At 42.9% G+C, this 19,761-nt stretch overlaps 1 protein-coding gene across 1 annotated transcript in view; it reads left to right on the top strand.

Moving 5' to 3' along the window:
* Window positions 1–2,238: 2,238 nt before the first annotated feature.
* Window positions 2,239–19,761, top strand: part of Glrx3 (glutaredoxin 3) — a 30,413-nt gene continuing 12,890 nt past the window's right edge. Inside the window, exons 1-4 of the mRNA XM_085693266.2 lie at window positions 2,239–2,393; window positions 9,438–9,546; window positions 17,275–17,349; window positions 17,985–18,186. Coding sequence (XP_085549392.2) covers window positions 2,296–2,393; window positions 9,438–9,546; window positions 17,275–17,349; window positions 17,985–18,186 — 484 coding nt within the window. The 5' untranslated portion in view covers window positions 2,239–2,295. The remainder of the gene's footprint in view (window positions 2,394–9,437; window positions 9,547–17,274; window positions 17,350–17,984; window positions 18,187–19,761) is intronic.

The raw sequence follows: 19,761 nt of genomic DNA, 5'->3' as shown, positions 1-19,761 counted from the left end.
CCTTTAATACAGTTCTTCATGGCGAGGTGATCCCCAACCAGAAACTTATTTAGTTGCTACTTCATAACTGTAATTTTTTTTTTTTTACTTACTGTTACAAATCATACTATCTGATACTCAGAAGATCTTGTATTTGACCCCAAAGAGGTCATGGCCCACAGGTGACGAACCACTGGATTAGGTGATAAAGCCCCCCCGCCCATTAGCACCCCTGCTCTCATTCCACTAGCATGCTCTCACACTTTAGGGGAACTTTTTGGAGACCCTTTTTTATGCCGTATTCAGCTTTATAATTCAATGCTTAAAAACATCAATCAGAACAGGTATTTGACTTTTCATTCTTTTATTAAGGCAGGGTTTCACACTAAAAGCCAGGCTCCCTGGAGCTTATGGTGTAGCTCAAGCTGAACTCAAACTCTTGAACCTCCTGTCTTAGGCTCCGAAGAGCTGGGATTCCTGGCCTGCCAGCCTCCTCCTGTCTCTGCAACACGGTTTTCTCCTTCATAGTGCATTTTCCCTCCCAAGAATTCTCTGCAGGTTTTGTTTTCAGCCGCCTAACTGTTTAACGCTGTAAAATCAGACACATTTACTAGGAAAAGAAAAATGCTGGGTCTGGGGGCACATATCTGGAATCCTGGTACTTAGGAGGTGGAGGCAGGAGAATCAGGAGATCACAGTACAGCAAACCTTGGCTACACAGCAACTTGGAGGCCATCCTGGGCTACTTGAGAACATATTTCAGTAGCAATAGTAATAAATTTATTATCAACTAGGCAGGGTGGCACGTACAAAAAAAATCCCAACATTTGTGAGGTAGAAGGAAGAGGACCATGAGTTCAAGGTCAGCTTTGCCTACACAGTGAGTTGACCATGAGAACTTGTTTGAAAATAAATTCAGGGCAGAGGGCAGGATACAGAGATACTGTGTGTATTGACTCCCAGTGTTGTAACCCTATAATACAATGTTATAAGCAGATGCTAATGTCTGTGTATGACCAACTGTTTTCCTGAGGTTTCTGTGGCTTTACTGGCATGTGAAACAGGGTTTCTGCTTGTAGCCCTGGCTGTCCTGGAACTTCCTCTGTAGAACAGGCTGTTCTCCAACTCACCTAGAGCCGCCTGCCTCTGCCTCCTGAGTGCTGGTGTTAAAGGTGTGGGCTACCACCACCTGGCTTATGTTTATGTCTTTATAGTTTTAGGTTTGGGTTTCTACCATCCTTGCAAAGAAACACAACAGCTTGCCCTGTTGCATTTGGAGTATCATGATTTACATTTTTTAGTAGCTGTATTTCTCACGGTGTGGCATGTACGTGACATAGCTCCTAGGACTGTTTGTAATTACGGGAGCAGGGCTGCCAATAAAGAATAGGAATGAGGCCCAGTGAACTAAGGTAGAAAGATGTAAATTGAATTTCCAATATATCCAACATAAAACATTGTTTCAAACATGAAAACGGCTACTGTTACTCAGACTGACCTGGAACCCACTGTATAGCTTAGGCTGGACTCAAACTTAAGGCTTCATTCTGCCTTAGCATGGCAAAAGATATGGAGAAGATACCAGAGAGTCACTGCCCAGGAAAGGGAGGAGACTTTGTGAGGGACTTTGCCAGGGAACGCTTCAAGTAAGAGGGCACGGAGGCTGGGCCTGGATGGGAAGGTGCAGGAACTCTGAAAAAGGAGCCTAATGGTACTTAGAGGCAATGGGGCCTTTCAGGCCTTGCTGTGCCTAGGTGATCGGTAACAGGCGTCACAGGGTTGTAGCGAAGGGTTGATATTGGGGTCCAGAGGGCACCCCCAGAGGTGTTCGAGATCTCTCCAGGACTGAGGTATAAGAGCTGTCAGGGCAGTGCTTCAGATACTACTGCCTCTCATTCATAGACTTTCCAGTTCATCTTTATGTAGTTTTATGTGAGATTTCAGCTTGCAAATGTTCTAAACTGACTTCACTAGGATTTACAATATACACACGCTGACACCCCTTGCTTTTGTGGATTTCTGAGCCCCAGGGAAGGTCCTGAGCTACAAGGGTCAGGGACCAAGACATCTAGATAGCACAGAAACACAAAGTGGGGAGGTTCCATTAGCGGGACTCAGCGACAAGGACGATGACTCCAGGCTTCCCTGGTCTACCGGCCCGGGGGCGTGGCGTACAGAGCCAGAAGGCGTGGCATAGTGGGGTAGGGGTGTGCCCTGGCCGCAGGGGGCGTGGCTTTCCCGTGCGTAGCCTCTCGCGCATCCGTCCCGCCCCATCGAGCCTCCGGCGCTCGACTGCGGGTGTCTGGCGGCGGCAGCATGGCGGCGGGGGCGGCTGTAGCAGCTGAGGCGGCGGCGGCGGTGGCGGAGGTCGGCTCGGCCCTTCAGTTTGAGGAGCTATTGCGTCTCAAAGCCAAGTACGCGGGGCGGCTCGCGGGCCGGGGAACGTTCGGGAGGCGGGCCGGGGCCTCTGGACCCGGGGACGGCGCGCCAGTGCGGCACGTCCGGAGCCGAGCTCGCGGCCCAACGGCGGCGGCCCTGGCCTGGCCTTGGAGGGACCGGTCCGGGAGGGCAGCGCAGCGGGGCGCGGCGGCCCCGGTGTGCATTGGACCTGCCTCCCGGAGGCCCGCGTGCGGGTACCTCTCGAAGGACAGACCTAGATGGCGTCCGGGGCTTTCCTGAAGCCCCAGCTGGCCTAGGGAGGGTCTGCTGCGGCCCGGTACACGAGCACCTCGCCTTTGGGCAAGACCAAGGCCAGTCCCGGGGATGAGGAGAAGGCGTGCACGTGGCTCCCTCCCTGTGATGCCCAGCTTTGGGCTGCAAAGTAGTGGGGGGTGGGTGGGATCCCCGGGATCCCCCCAACCTTAACCCAGCATCTTACCTGCCAGTAACCCCACCCCCAGCTTCCTCCTGGGGGAGTGGACTGGTGTCCTCAGGTTGTGATGGTTCGGGTAAAGTGCTGCAGTGGTTGGCGTACCGGAAGCTCTCTCCATTAATGTGGGGCCTTGGTGTCTTCCCAGAGCAGAGTGGGCGGGTGGGAGGGTGACGGGCTGACTTGTGCTACTCAATGTAGCTTGGAGGAGGATTAACAGAGCTCATTCAGAGACTGGCTGTGTACCTAGTGCTTAATACACAAGACACCCTAGTTCAAACTCCAAGCACCGAAAACAAAACAAACAAAAACCTTCCAGTTCTTTAGAATTTCAGGGTTGCTTGGTACCTTTTTTTTTTTTTTTTTCAAAGAAGAGAAGGAAGAACATTTACTCGTTGGTAGAAGCTGGGTTCTGATTGATCCAAAAGTATCTCCCATTCTTCAGGCAGAGGCTTTGTGGATGACGTTGGGGATGATCTCGTGGAATGATGAGGGCTTGTGTCGACACGCCCTTAAAAGTTTGGATTTAAATCATTTGAGAAGATTCTTTTGTGTGTGTGTGTGTGTGTTTCACGTGCTTATCTTTTTTTTAATATTTCATGTTCTAAATAGATCTTAGTGGGTGAAAGTTTATATGCCATTTGTTCTGCAAGTTCAAGGTCAGCTTGGTCTTCCTAGTGAATTTCAGGCTAGCCAGAGGGATATAGAGAGACTGTTTTCAAAAAACCAGAAAACAAACATCCAGCCCTCCCAGTGGGGGAAAAAATAACCCGATTAAGAGCAGCAACAAAACTCAAACTCATTTACATGTATTTTTGACAATGCTGTATGCCCGAGATGACTCAGGAGACATTTTTCCCTCTGCAGTGACTGATCTGAATGGGCATCATGGGAAGTGCTCTGTGACACCCCGGAGGGAGCTACTTTGTGTGGATATGGAAGCCATTAAGAATACTAAATAGCACTTGGGGTGCAGTCATTTCCGTGTCATTGCTTCTCAGTTTTAAAATTTGATGTGGGTTGAAATCTTTTATTAAAAATCTTTCATTCTTTCATGTGTATGACTGCTGCTCTTGCATGTGTGTCTGTGTACCACATGCATGCAGTGCTTTCAGAGGCCAGAAGGGGGCATCGGCTCCTTTTGGGGGGAGTTACAGACTGTTGTGAGCCTGTGTTGTGTGGTTGCTGGGAATTGAATCCAGGTCTTCTGGAAGAGCAGTAATTAGTGCTCTTAATCACTGAGTCATCTCTCCAGTCTAGACATTCCTCCACACCCCCCCCCCCCGCCCTTTTTCTTTCTTTCTTCCTTTTTTTTTTTTTTTTGGAAACAGTTTTTCTGTGTAGCCTTGGCTGTCCTGGAGCTCACTCTGTAGACCACGCCTGCCTTGAATTCACAGAGACCTACCTGCTTCTGCCTCCAATTCTGGCGTTAAAGGGCGGGTGCCACAACCACCTGGCTCAGAAATTTACTTTTTATATTAAAGTCATCTGATCTGATGTGTGTGTGTTAAGTTACTGAGATCTCAGCTCTTGTCTCTGCAGTGGGGGTGGGAGGTGGGTACTGGTGCCATTTGAGTAATTTAGAGGTTTGGTCCATTCATAAGCCACTTAGAGTCCAGAATATGATAGTGCTTAGGAGTGGTAGTATAATTTGCAGAAGAGCAGCTGGAGTAGTGGAATATTGTAGTAGACAACACATGGTTATGAGTGCTAATTGTCTGACTGATGGTGAACTGAGACTCATGTCTGCTAAAATATTTTAATATTTTGGTGTGCAGTGCAGCTCACTGGTGGGGTGCATGTTGAAGGCCCTAGGTTTGAATACCAGTGCAGGAGGTAAGGGAGTTTATGTTAGTGACATTTTCAACTTGATCTTTTCATAAATGTCCTCAAACAACGCATTGGGCATATTGGCCTATTAAAAGAGAGAGACTGGTTACACATACTACACATATACTACATATACTACACATCATCTCTATATCATATATGAAAAAGTGAAACATGCCTCCATCAATGCTGACGCATGCATGGGCAGCCTGTTTTTTATTGGACTTCATGGTCTTGAGTTGATAGGATGACTGACCAGTTCGCTTCCTCAAGGAACAGGTTCCACCAAGACACGAACTTGGATCACTGTATTCAGAGTCCAGAGCGTTAACCATTACACCAGAGGAACTAGTACTGTATCTCATATATGTGCTTATAATTGGCATTTCATGCTTAAAAGGAAAAATAAGAGTGAAGAATATCTTGGGCAATAAAAATAACTATTCACATTAAACACATGCAATGATGTTATCAAACACATTTTTATTTGATATTTCTAGCATCCCAGGATGTAAGTTGTTTATATGTGTGGGAGTTCAAAGAATTCAAAGTCATGTTAATGCCAGTGGAGCAAAACTCCGCTCTGTGCACACTTTGTTCTTCCTTCTCCCTCTCCTCTTTTTGAAGCAGGAACTTGTGTAATGGAGACTGGCTTGTAAGGGAGGTGTGGCTGAGGATGACCTTGAGCTCCTGACCCTTCTGCCTCCGCTTTGAGAATTTTTTCACGTTATGGTTCATACTAACAAAGCCTGGTCGCCTGTTTTATTTATGTATTTTATTTTGCTGGGATTAAGCCCTGGGCCTCAAGCATACCAGACTCTGCCACTCAGCTACATCTTTATCCACCTATTGTAATTTTAAAAAATAATCCAATATTATCAACATTTGCCTATGTCATTAAAAATTCTTTGCAAATTAGACTTTTAATAGATTTTAAATATTTAAAAATATTTTGATATTTTAAAATATTTTGTTTTGGCCATTTAGACGCTATTAGATCATAGTTTGTTTTGGGCTTTTTTGGTTATTTTCTATAGTAGTAGTAGGAAGATAATTGCCTTCATAAATCTTTGTAGTTTTAATTTTTAGAGTAAATACCTTTGGTTATGTACTTTCTGGAAAGGTCTTGGTTTTAATTTCTACCAGCAGGGTAAGAATGTACTTCTTTTCTTTTCTTTTCTTTTTTTTTTTTTTTAACTTCTCTTAAGATTTCTTAACAGACATGTACATCCCACCTTTCCAAAGTATAGTATTGCTCTTGTGTAGCAATAGAGTACAGTGGTTTTAGCTGTCTCGGAAGCACACTCTTAAAGTCCTGGAGTCCCTCCAACAGTGGCCACCATCTGTCACTCTGCCTCGCCTTGTGCTTGGACTTGATGTATATAGATTTACACAGTCCTACCTGCTTCCATTCCTTTCTTGACCCTCCTTTCCTCCTGTGGTGGTTAGTAGAGATTTTCACCTTGGTAGGAGCTATAGTCCTCCGGAGACCTGACTGTCCACGGGCATTTCTGAGGGATCTAGATTAGGTTAACTGAAGTGGAAGACCCACCTGCTCTGCTCCCAAGTTCTGGGAGTAAAGGTGCGCATGCACTACCTTGTGAGCTAAGTGGTCCCCCCCCCCCCTTTTTTTCTCTCAAAATAAGCCCCTTGAGTTGCTTTGTTAGGTGTTCTGCCACTGCCACACCTGGACCAGTTGCTAATACACCTCCCCTTTTCTTTGTGAGGATTTTGTTTGTGCTCTGATTCTTCCCTTTGCCAACCAGGATCACCTTGGGTCCTCAGAAGTCAAGTCAGGATTTACCTCAAGGAGGCCCTGTTACTTTTCTCCCTGTTTGAGTCATGGATGCAGTGATGCCAGTTTATCTCAGGTCGTTCTTTAGCAGATCACGGCCATGCTTATTCTCAGTTTCTGTCACATTCTCTAAACAAATGAATTAAGTTGTATTTGTTTGTAGTTTGTCATGCTCAGGAAGAACAGGTGTGTGGGTTAGACAGGCTCTCAAGGTAGAAGCCCCTTTGTAAAAATGGCTGTCTTGATTGACTCATGTTAGAGTGGAAATTGCGTGATAGCACTAAATGATTGTATCCATGCTTTTCCTCTGTGCTGCCCCTCTCACCACTCCAGACTGTCAGTGTGGTTGTGTGTTTCTCTCTATAGATGCCTTTTTTTTTTTTTTAAACAGTTGAGTGTCTTTCAGTGTTGGAGTGTAGGGTGCTTTGTTCTACCTGTGGACATTTGGGTGTATTATATGTCAGACTGCTTGGGCATTCTTTGACAAGGCCTTGTGGATTTGCTTTTCTTCTTGCCACTGTTAGGCTTTGGAACCTCTCTCAGATGCTCTAGTGGGCTGGGAGGTGTGGCCAGAGCCTGCACAGGCTGATGAGGGAGGGTGTCAGTGTTCTGAAGGCTAAAACTTAGTTCTTAGGCCCCTAGATTACTTTAAGGAGGACTGAAAAATGTTGTCTAGCTGAATGCCTGAGAAAGAGAAGTCTGCTTTTGGCTGAGACCTAGAACTCATTCTTGTAAAATCTGCCAGATACAAGTTTGTTTGGTGCAAATTGTAGCTCATTTAGGGAATGGACAGTGTGTCCTTCCTTGCCTTAGGTAGAACCTCTTATTTGCCTTTGTATCCTCTTAGAAGGCTTTGTCTTCATCAGTTCTAACTAATCCCTGTGGTCGTGGTGCCCCCCTCTTTCCATTATTGAGGTGATCTGTCTGGCCCAGCCTAACCTTGAACTCAATTTTTATCTAGTCTGGCTTTGAACTGCTGATCGAATGAATTGTGCCTCAGCCTGGGATTACAAACATACAATTTCATGCTGGCTTTCCATTTCTGTTTTAGCACATCACCTAGCTTTATATTTGAGCAAAACCAGGACTTAAGGAATCTTCTATCTAAGCTCTCCCCATCCCTACTTCTGACATGTCGTTTAATCCATTCTTAATTCCTTGGCTCCAGACTGCAAGACAGTGTTCTCTTTGCTCTGACTTCCTTTCTCAACTTTTTGGAAACCTTGTATCTACAGTTGCCTCAGATTTTCACTCTCTGTCTGCACTGGTGTTGTTCCTGTGCCATACAAGCATCTGGGGATTGAGATTTTTCCTCCCTTCACTGAAGTCAAGCTGGGTCCTCCATGCTGTTGAATTCCTCTGTGCAGTCCAGATCTCTTGAGGTCGATTTCTGGGGTGGACTTTTCCAGACAGCTCACTGTGCTGCTGTGGGACTTCTGCTTCTTTTAGAAGTTGGCATTGCTCACTGTTTGTTACTATCTTGTTACTCCTTCTTGCCATCTTCTCTTGTGGACTTAAAACTCCTGAAGCCATCCCTCTTTTATTTTCTTCCATCTGGCCTAACTTGATGTTGATGAGACCCAGAGACACTGACCTCCAGTCCCCTCTGTCTGCTCTGTGACATGGTTGGCTCTGTATTTCTTGATTGTCAGATCTGCAGAGAACCTTGATTGAGCTTAAACCCTGGTACTGATACTCCAGTAGACTTCCTTTCCTCCTATAATGACACTTGCCATCAGTGTCTAAGCCAGGACTTGTAGTCAACCTTAGGTTATGGTCTCTTACCTTTTCCTGCCCTTTCTGGTTGTAACTTGCCTCATGCCTTTGTGTGTGTTAGGAGAACTTTTGTTGTGGGAAAGAAAAAGATTTATTTTAAATTATGTCTGTGTGTGAGTACGGTATATGTGTATGTGGGTGCCCATGGAAGCTAGAACCTTGGAACTGGTGTTTGAGACTTTTGTGAACTGTGTGACATGCATGAGTGATGGGATCTGAACTCTGGTCCTCGTGAGAGAACAGTAAGCTTTTCTAAGGCCAAGCCATCTCTCCAGCCCTTTGTCATTTCTTTCGTTTTTGTTTTTGTTTTCCAAGCCCAGGTTTCTCTGTGTAGCCCTTGAACTCAGAGATCCGCCTGCCTCTGCCTCTCAAGTGCTAGGATTAAAGGTGTGTGTCACCACTGTCCAGCCCCTTTATCATTTCTTGTTCCATTCCTTGATTATAATGTTTGCATCTTTTTTCCATATAACACAGATTTATGTGTTTTTTTTTTCTCCACCTTGGAGAAGGATTTTTTGGAACTTAGAATTCTGTTTAGAATTCTGTTAGAATCCAGGTTTCACTTAAATTTGAGATGGCTTCAAAGATAAGTCTTTATGAAGATAGTTTTGTATGAAAATCCTAAGATTGGTAACATTGAGGCGTCTAGGAAGTTAGCACTCTAATGTGCTAACTTAGATTAGCATTAGTGTTAATGTGTTAACACTGTCAGTTCATATGGAGATGCTCAGAGGGTCCTTTGGCAGCACAACTGCAAAGGGCATTTATGAGCAGTGGTCTCAGCCCCGCTTTCTTTAGACTTGCCTGTTAGGACTTCTTTGCTCTTCTGTGGTTCCAGTTGTACCCCCTTGTTACAATGCTATGTGAGATTAATAGTAACAATGTGTCCACAGCCATTTCTCAGCAGCAGCTTCCTTGTACCGAAGTTCAGATTCCACTTTCTTCATGGATCTGAAAACATGATTGACATGTCAATTAGTTGAGATGGGTGGACATTTAGAACCACTTACTGGGGCTTGATCTTGACTCAAGAAGTGCCATTAACTTGAATATTCATCTAAGAGTCTAAAGACTGGCAGTGATTCTGAGCAATACAGCTGAATTCTTAGTTTCCTAGGTTGCAGAATTTAATCTACACCAGTATTTGCTTCCAGAATTATTAAAAAAATGTGTTTTATTGGTTTACAGGTCACTTCTCGTGGTCCATTTCTGGGCACCATGGGCTCCACAGTGTGTACAGATGAACGATGTCATGACTGAGTTAGCTAAAGAACACCCTCATGTTTCATTTGTGAAGGTACTATATATTTTCAGTCTTTTTTTCATTCATTTCTGACTTAATGAGGTAGACTAGATTTTATAATATAGTGGAACAAACTGTGAAATTCCAAATACTTGAATTTTGTATTGAATTCTGTTCTGTTTGTACTAAGTTATTCTGACAGGTCATTAAAAATGTTGCATTTCTTATAAAATAAAAAAAAAATCCTTACAGAATGGGCAAAGGACAGAAATGTTTGACAGCAAAAGCAGACCAGATAATTTACTGGATAATTTTGATTTGATAGTAGTTAATTAAGACTTCATTGAGAAAATATCTATGATTTGAGAAATGATCCTAGAAAGTATATCTATGCATAGGTTGCTGGGGTCATTGGGAAGATGCTGCTTTATCTGCCCCTCCTTTCTCTACCGAGCCCCTTGTTTTATTCAAGTCTTGGTTCCTACATTCCTGTTGTCTTGTGAGAAGGTGGACTCTGGCTGTACTAGAGGTTAGCAGACTTGCTTTACACCTGCAATCTTAGTTAATCAGGAGATAATATTGTTTAGGTTTAAAAAAATGAAATATATATTGAGAATAATAAATTATTGGGAAAGAAGGTATACTGTATATTCATAAGTCTTAATTCTTAGAGTTTATTTATTTACTTTTGAGACAGGGTCTCACAGCACAGACTGGCCTTAAGATCTTATTTTTCTTGCCGTCCAAGTGCTGGGATCAACACTTGTGCCTCTGTGCACCAATGCCGAATCCTTAGGATTTAAGGCAAAACCCAAAACTGTGTTTTTAAAACTGTAAATTGTGAGTTCAGAAATACATATTGACAAATATACCTGTATATGAGGTTAGAAACTATATGAAGTGATGGGTATCTGTAGGTCGTAATTCCTTTGCTTGGTAGGCGATTAAATTTCCTGATAACATTTGTGTAGACAGCACCTGTGTGCCTTGTATTCTGATGACTCAAAGTGCCAAATGGTATAGCAAGGTAGACATTGAGAAGGCTCACTCCATTCTTACCTGCCAACCCTTTGTCCTTCCCCATAAGTAACCTGTTGTATTAATTTTGTATGAATTCTCTCAGTGTTTCTTTATGCAGATAGGGCAAATATGAATATAATAGTTAGCTTTTTAAAATTTAAGGACTTATTTAAAATTCTGATGAAATGCGTAATGTAACCTTAGAAGGTAACCCTAAAATGTCCAATATAAATAATGGAAGGGTACATTAAACCTGCATGTTTGGCCAGTGATAAAAGATAATGACTACAAGTGAAATGAATGATTAAACACTTCAATCATGGAATTAGTCAGGGTGATGGTAATTGCTCCATGTCTGCTTTCATACAGATAATGTTACTGGTTTAGGTAACACACTGTTCTCAACTGCCATCTGAATGATTTATTTAAAGTGACTATAGAATTGCTTCTCACATTGGTACCAGACTTGGCAGTGAGATTTTAAGTTGTTCATGTGCTTAAGTGTTGCAGCGAGCCAAGAGTTCGAGGTGTGTGGTACTGCTGGATTGTCAGGGACACTTGAGCCTGACAGCACCTGCTGTTTAATGGGATGGTAGCAGTACTCTCGTTAATTAGGACTTCTAGAAGTTTCTGGAGTAAGGCTAATAATAATGTCCTAGCCCATCAGTGTCTTTTTTTAATCTTTTGTAGCACGAATAATAAAAACCCAGATACAGAAATTGGGATTCAACCCGAAACCCAGAAAAACAAAGCAACCAAGCCACTAGAGAAGTCTTACCTCTACCAAGGCTGGGCGACTACAAACTAACCACACTAAAGCCTCTCTCTTTTCCCATTTTATATTCCCTCTAATTCTGGGATTAAAGGAATGACTCCCTAGTACTGGGATTAAAGGTGTAAGCCACCACCACCTGGCTTTGTTTTTGTATTGAATTTGTGTGGTTCAAGGTAGCCTTGAACTCACAGAGATCCATCTGCCTGTCTCCCAAAACCTGGGATTAAAGATGTGTGTCACCATTGTCTGACCTCTAGAAGCTTTAGCTCTGCCTCTGGTCTTCAGGCAAGATTTATTTATTAAAATACAAACAGTAATAACACTATAATCTTTTCTTTGTGTGTATTTGTTTTTGTTTTTTGAGACAGGGTTTCTATGTGTAGTCCTGGCTGTCCTGGAACTTGCTCTGTAGACCCAGGCTGGCTTAGATCCACAGGGATTAAAGGTGTGTGCCACCTCTGCCCAACTATCTTTTCTTTTTGAGTTGGAAGTTTCACTGTGTTGCCTAGGCTGGTCTCAAACTCTTGGACTCAAGCCAGTCTTCTGCATCAGCCTCTTATAGCTGGCACCTCAAGGATGTTTTACTATACCCACTTTTCATTTATTTGCTTTGTTTTTTGAATGTATTAGTTGGCATTTTTGACTTTGATTTGTGAAACAAAGTGATTGTTTCATTCTTTGGTGATAGATTCACAAAATCTCTTAAATAAGTGATTTTTTTAAATTAATTTTTTGGTTGGCATACAAAATAATTGAATTATTATTATTATTATTATTATTTTTGGTTTTTTGAGACAGGGTTTCTCTGTAGCTTGGAGCCTGTCCTGGAACTTGCTCTGTAGACCAGGCTGGCCTCAAACTCACAGAGATCTGCCTGTCTCTGCCTCCCGAGTGCTGGGATTAAAGGCGTGCGCCATCATCGCCCGGCAATATTATTATTTTGAAGCAGAGTCTTATGTATCCTAGGCTGGACTAGAACTTACCATGTTTCCATGGATGACTTTGAGAGTTTAGGAGTGATGGGATTGTAGTGGTGCCATTGTGCTCTGGTTATATGGTGCTGGGGGTCAAACCAGGGCTTTCTACATGCCAGGCCAGCAGCACTCTATGAACTGAGCTACTCCCCTAACTTAGTAGGTGATCTTGATTAAGGTATTTAAATGGATTGTAACTATCAAGATCTTAGCTTTCCAATTGTTAAGATACCAGTTCAGACAGATTAGCCACATGTTTCTAGTCAGTTGTGAAGCTTTGTTTCCACTGAAAGCTGAGAAGCAAGGCTTTCACATTCATTCTCTGTGAGTCCCTTGTTCCCTGACTTGTGATGTTATTGTAAGATGCACTGGTATTACCTCACTCATGGGCTAGGTCCTTCCCTGTAGCAATTGCTGCCATAGCCAGTTGAATCCTGAAACTTGGGACCCTCTGTAGGCTCTCACATCTCTAAGTGCTTTGAGGAAATACATGAGCTAGTTCCATTGTTAAATACCTTACAAAAAGTTCAAGCTTATTCAGAATAGAGTGAAATAGCTAATTAGAATATTAAGTACTTTTGAAATACATAGTTGTTCTCTACCTAAAATGGAAGTTTGCTTTATTGATCTGTGTATGTGAATTGGGATGGGTGAGTAGACAGATGAATTCATAATCTTCTGCCTTAGCCTCCTGGGTGTTGAGTTTATAGGCTTGTGATACCATTCTAGTGGGAATACATATTTGTCAATTAATTATTTGGTAGACTTTCAGAATATGATATTTGGAAGGGGGAGAAAGTAGGAAAGAGGAAGAAGGTCCAAGACTTTGTCAATGATGAAAAGATTGTATGCTTTGAAAAAAATCAGATCCAGTTTGTAGGAAGTCTGTACTCCCCTCCTGCATTTCTCACTTGCCATGTGTCATAGTTGCATTTCCTATTGCTGTGATGAAATCCTCTGACAGAAACAACTTGAGAGAAAAGTTTATTTAGCTCATAATTCCAGGTCCATCGTAGCAGGGAAGTCAGCTTTAGAAGCTTGAGGCTGCTGCTCACTTTCACATTCAGGAATAGAACAAGAATGAGACATACTTATGCTTGGCTCTTATATAGCTCCAGATCCCCTGCCTATGGAATGATTCCACCCACATTGAGTGGGCCTTCCCGACTAAGTGTAAAGTTAAATTGGCTAGTTCCCTCTCACTCATTCCCTGAGGCCAGTCTTTGAGGTGTTTCAACCTTGTCAAGCTGAGAGCTAGTTAAACTCTCTTAAGGATTAGAGTCAGCCATTCAGGGAGTTTTATGATGTTGCTTTAGCCAGTGTTGTTTTATTGTATAGTGCAAAGGTTCTCAACCTGTGGGTTGCAACCTCTCTGGGGGTTGAATGATCCTTTCACAGGAGTCGCCTAAGATCATCGGAAGGAAAACACAGATATTTACATTATGGTTCATAACAATAGCAAAGTTAGAGTTATGAAGTAGCAATGAAAATAATTTTATGATTGAGGGGTCACCAAAACATGAGGAACTATATTGAAGGGTTGCAACATTAGGAAGGTTAGAACCACTGGCTGCTGTGTTGAGAGTCAAGGGTATGGAGGAGTTACAAAAGTAAATTGCTGTGTTTTGTAGCTCCTCCACCATCCTTTGTAATTTTGGGGCCTGTTCTCAGGACCTCACATTTATGTTAGACAAGTGCTCTGCTACTAAGTTACATTGAAGTTGTCGGAATCTTCAGGGATGGAGAGGTGTCTCAGCAATTAAGAGCAAGGGACCTGGTTTCAATTCCCAGCACCCACACTCCCAGCACCCACATGGTCACTCATAACTGCCTCTAACTCTAACTCTAGTTCCAGGGCATATGACCCCCTTCTCTAACCTCTGTGGGCACCAGGCATGTACATGTTGCTCATATGTGTGTGTGTGTGTGTGTGTGTGTGTGTGTGTATAGGCAAACACATATGATAAAAATATATAAACCTTAAATTAAAATTAGGTTCCTTAATGCCTGTTTTATTCCTGCTCTGAAATAGGCAAGTGTCTTAAAGACAGAGTTCGTGCTGCTTAGTTTCCAGATGCTTGTACAATTGTTCTGTATAAAGTGGTTGAGATGACAGTGCTAGTTATTGCCAGGGATAAATGAATTAGTGAACAAAATACCAGGCATTATCTAGCCTAGAGTAACTTTCAGCTGTGAGCCATTTCCATAGCACTGACCTGCTAAACATGGTGACACACACCTTTAATTCCAGCATTCAGGTAGATGCAGGTGGATCTCTGAGTTTGAGGTCATCCTGGTCTATATAGTAAGTTCTAGGCCAGCCAAGACTACCAGGGAACTCCTGTCTTACTCTCCTCCAAAAGAATGAGTACCCTCCATCTTCTCACTTCTCACCCCTTCTCCCAGGCACACCTTGGAAAGGCTCTGAAGAGCTTCTCCGGGATAGGGAGCAAGTGGTTCCCACCATAGGCATCATTGTGAAGATGCAGCGGTGTGTGTGTGTGTGTGTGTGTGTGTGTGTGTGTAAATCCAATCCCCAAAGTGCAGTCTTTCTTCTGGCTATAGTAGTAGAAAGCTACGTGTGGCATAATGACAAGCACAGATTTTATAGTTCAGCTTCATTTCTGAGCTGTATCATTTCTCTTCTGAACATAAGTCACCCAAGTCACCTTTTACATTAGCCAGGTTTGTCCAGAGCCAGCCAGTGGGATATGGAGCTACAGATAGGTAAGGAGAGTTGTTACAGGAATTGGCTCACCTCACCACAGAGCTTTAGAACCCCTTTTCGAGCTGAGAAGCAGGGGTGGTGCTGTGCAGTGTGTGCCAGAGGCTGAGAACTAGGGGACTGATGGTGTAAAGCTTGAGCTCCAGGGCCGGGAGGGAGCACAGAGGCTCAGTGACATGGGGTTCTTATCCCAGGGGGATGGGGGAGGTGGGTGTTCCAGTCTAAGACCTTTCCTTTATCATTCTTTGTTCTGGTGAACCCTTACCCTTTGGGTGATGCTCACACGTTTTGTTTGTTTTAGTCTGTCTCTCAGGTGAAACACTTTTATAGGCATGCCCAGAAATGATAGTTTGCTGGTTATCAGGTCTATTCATCTAGTTTGTAGAAGGGCTCATGGTATGGAGCTGACTGTTCATGAACGGTAGCTTTGAGCTCCTGTACATGCAGGTCGTTTAAAAATACTTTCTATCATCATTACTGAGACCACTATATTATATTAGAACCATATTTTCAAAGAATTTTGAGTGCTGCAAAGATTTCTTTCTGTGCTGCTGGGGGCTGTGCCCAGGGCTCCAGGCATGCTACACAAATCCTGGGAGCTTCTACCCCAGCTCTACAGAGGTGTTAGACCATCAGATGGTGCTAATGTTCTGGAGAACTGTTGTGGCTTTAGCAGACATCCTGTTCCCTTTTCTGTGTGTTTGTCTGTTCCCATGGCTTCTGGGAGGAAGAGCTAGTCTTCTGGAAGCTGGTTTGAGGGGAGGCACTTGTAGTGATCCTCAGGCAGGAATGGCAGCAGGGATCTGGTTAACTATTACATGTAGGCACGTGTTAGGGTGCTGTCTGTTCTGGTCGAGGAACATGTGCCCTCTTAATGTTGCTCAGGTGCACTGGAGGTAAGGTCTCTTTCTGAGTGACTCTCAGTTGTCAGAGTTAAAGGAAAGAGTGAGCTGCTGGGTGACATTGTGAGCACACTTTTAGAAGGCCAGCTTTCACTGGCACCCGTGGTCTGAGTATGGAGCTGTGTCAAGAAAGAAAATAGCATGCACATTCCTAACTGCAGTCTGTTCTAAACGTGTCATGTCAGGCAGCTTTCTCTTTTTGTCCTTTTATCATAAGAAAGCTGGTTGAATATTTAAAACATTATCATTAAGTACATTTGAAAAATGGAAACAATTAAAAGCATATTGCAGAAGGCACTAAAAGCATCCTTATAAAGCCTGTGAAAAGGTGAGACAGGCAGCATGAGATCTTGCAGGCTGGACAGTGCCTCCACAGGCCAGGCATCGCACAGGTAGCCTGACTGGGTACAGCAGAGGTAAAAATCACATTTCAAACCCAGTGGAAATCTTTCACTCTTGGAGAAATTCAGTATATTATTTTAAACACATTTAACAATATAATTTATCAATAAATTTTATTTCCTATAGGTATAATGTGAATACAGGTTTTTATTGGTTTCAAAAAGTTTATATTAAATTGACAGTCCTATGAGAGGAAAATATAATATATTTTGGTTTTTCTCAAAGTGTATTTATAAAGATCTACGTAAATAGCTTATAGTAATTGTGTTCTAATTATCTAGAAATTGTGTTTCTAAATCTTTTTGAAACCCATGTGCCAGATATCACCATACCTTGTTTGATGAGGAGCCCCAAGGAAATGATCAGAGCAGATACAGTCATCTTAGTCAAAATGAGTTCATATGTTTGAATAGACTGGAGAGCAAGCAGCCAAGCAGGCTGTTTGTTTAGTGTCCAGCAGCCATGCAGGGGTTAAAAGTAAAATTTATCAGACATCAATAGTTTATTGAAGAAATACTCCTTTTTGCTTCATAATTTGCAGAAAGCTGCAACTGTCAGTCATGATGTACTGCCTCTTGAAATTAGTCAATAGAGCAAACAGCAAGAATTGCTGTGGGCAGAAAATAAGCACTGTAATCATGACATAACTGGGGTCAGTGATTTATGGATTTCAATATAGTAGTAGCTGCATATGATTGAAAATTTACTAGGTCACTAGTGCACCAAAAATTTTATTCACAGCCTCCAGGCATCTTTTGAAATGTGCAACAAAATAAAAACCTCTGAACCTGTTTTGACACTGCAGACTCCGTGGATGACATGCCAGCCCAGTGAGTCTCATTTAAATGTAAATGTGTCATAAACTTTTGTCCTATAGTCTTAAAATGCCATGGACTTGAAAGGACAGTGCATGTGAAACTGATTTACATAGCAGAGTAGAGAAAGAACCAGTAATAATGAAGCTTGGATTCTTTTATTTTAAAGCTGGAAGCCGAAGCTGTTCCTGAAGTATCTGAAAAATATGAAATTAGTTCTGTCCCCACCTTCCTGTTCTTCAAGGTAAGGATGAGAGAGGCACCAGCAATGGTGCATCCGAGTGGCTCCTGGGACTCTTCTGTTTCTGGTCTCCTTGGTTACTCCTGGCCTTGTACATTTTTATGGTACTCTCTCTTTTTGCACTGATGAGGACCATGTTTGTTGCTTGCCATGGGCAGTGGGCAGCCCACAGCTAGAACGGAGCCTCCTGATCAGAATCTAGACTTCTCCTGCAGACGTAATACTCCCTGACCCAGGTTTGAAGTGGGTTATTGAGGGCATGTGCCTGGATGTGAGGAGACATCTGGCTGATTCTAGTTGATTAATGACTCCTTGGGAAGCAAGTGCAGATCTTTGCTTCCGGGCACCGATGGGTATTACCACAGCTCTCCAAAACTTCATTTGTGGTCAGTAGGTCCTTTCAAGCTGGTCTTACTTTCAGATGTCAGTGCGTACCCAATATGTTCCAAAATAAGTGTTTCTAAGTGAGAAGCAGTACAAGCAATTGCTAATCAGACTCTCTCACTTCACTAATAAAAGGGGATTACCTTTAAAGATTGGCTAGAGCTATGTATTTTTTTTTCTGTAAGTTTGGAGTCTAAAATATAGATAATGGTGAAGGAATGCCACTTTATTCTAAATGACATTTCAAACTTCAGAATTCTCAGAAAGTCGACCGGTTAGATGGTGCACATGCCCCAGAGTTGACCAAAAAAGTCCAGCGACACGTGTCTAGCGGATCCTTTCCTCCTAGTACTCATGAGCATCTTAAAGAAGATCTCAATCTTCGCCTGAAAAAGTTGACTCATGCTGCCCCCTGCATGCTGTTCATGAAGGGAACACCTCAAGAACCACGCTGTGGTAAGAAGCTAATCCTGATGATGGGAACAGAATGTCCTTGCCTGAGTGGGTGTCGTGGATATGTGTGGAATTAGACGTGTGTTACTCATGCCCGTGTCATCATACAAGTCAGTGGTAGCTATCAGTGTTTACTATATACTTGGAGGACATGGGGGCTGGAGAGGAGATCTTTGGATATCACCAGGTTCAGACTTTTTGTGTTTTATATCTGAGTTCTCAGCTATGAAGGTTGCTCATCTAGAGGCAGAGCTGGCAGGGCTTAGGCTCCAGCTTTATCTGTCATGTTGCTATCTCTGACCTGTGTAATGTTTTTTTAAAAATTTGTGTGAGAGAGAGGACATGCATATGCGTGTGTCTGTGTGTCTTTGCGTATGAGCATAGCATGTAAGCAAAGAAGCCAGAAGAGGGCATTGTTTTCTTTAGAGCTGTAGATAGAGGTGATTGTGAGCTACCCAACATAGGTGCTGAGACTGAAACTTGGCTCTTCTGCAAGGACAACGAGCACTCTTAACCTGGGTCGATGCTCCAGCCCTTTAAGATAATTATCTGTTTATCTGTGTGAATGTAGATGCATGCTAGAGGAGGGCATTGAGTGTTCTTTGTCAGTTTTCACCTGTTCCTTTGAGGCAAAGTGTCTGGAACCTGCCAGGCTGGCAAGTTCTAGACATAGTCCTGTCTCTATCCTTTAGGAGCTGGAGCCACAGTTGTTTACTGGACGCTTGGCTTGTACGTACATGCTGGGATTCACCTCCAGTCCTGGTGCCTGTGCAGCAGGCATCCTCAGCTCCTGAGCATCTCTGGTCTATGCAGTTTTTCTCTGAATGATTTTCTTTCTTGGCAGCCTCCTCATCTTTTTGTTCAGATTTAGTAATTTGAAAATTTGAGGGCTTTCATTAGTGCCTGGGCCTGCCCTGTGTCTTCTTGCTTTCCTTCTTGTGCTTCCGTGATGGCATTTTTTACCCACTGCTGTCACTTCTGGTTGATAGCTGTTAGTAGATTAAAGATCACTGAGTCTTGGCTTACAGGCACATGTACTTTCTGTACATGAGGATGCTGGTAATTTTGCCCTTAAATAAGTTTTGTAATTATTTGACCCCTCTGGTATTGAGTTTATGTTGTTTTCTTTTTACTGTGCCTACGACATTATTATGCTGCATAATTGAGTTTTTAATGCCTTTTGATGATTCTGTTGAGACTAAGGATATGTGTTTCAACTGCACTGGAGGGGATTTATCAAGATAGGTGGTAGTAAAGTTGGATATGCTCTTGATAGGATTACTGAGTGTCCAGTGTGACCAGAAAGAGCCATGCTGCCTTTCTGAGTATGTTCAAGTTAAAGTCTTCCTCTGTGGTCAGGAGGCAGTCTACTTCTAACAGTAAAACATCGTGCTAAGTTTTATTAAAAAGATGAAGAAGTGATTCCTTTCTCTTAGTTTTGCCTGAAAGATTTCCCAGTGAAACAATGACATGAAACAGGCAGTCTTCACAGTGCTTTCTTATTACTTTATTTTTAATGGAGTTTGGAACTGTTGCCCTCTCTGGTGCTTAATGTAGCCTAGTTAAGGACTTACCTTC

This window comes from Myodes glareolus, chromosome 7 (genome assembly GCF_982192425.1).
Source record: "Myodes glareolus chromosome 7, mMyoGla1.1, whole genome shotgun sequence".
Lineage (NCBI taxonomy): Eukaryota > Metazoa > Chordata > Mammalia > Rodentia > Cricetidae > Myodes > Myodes glareolus.
This window is presented reverse-complemented; position numbering and strand designations above follow the sequence as displayed.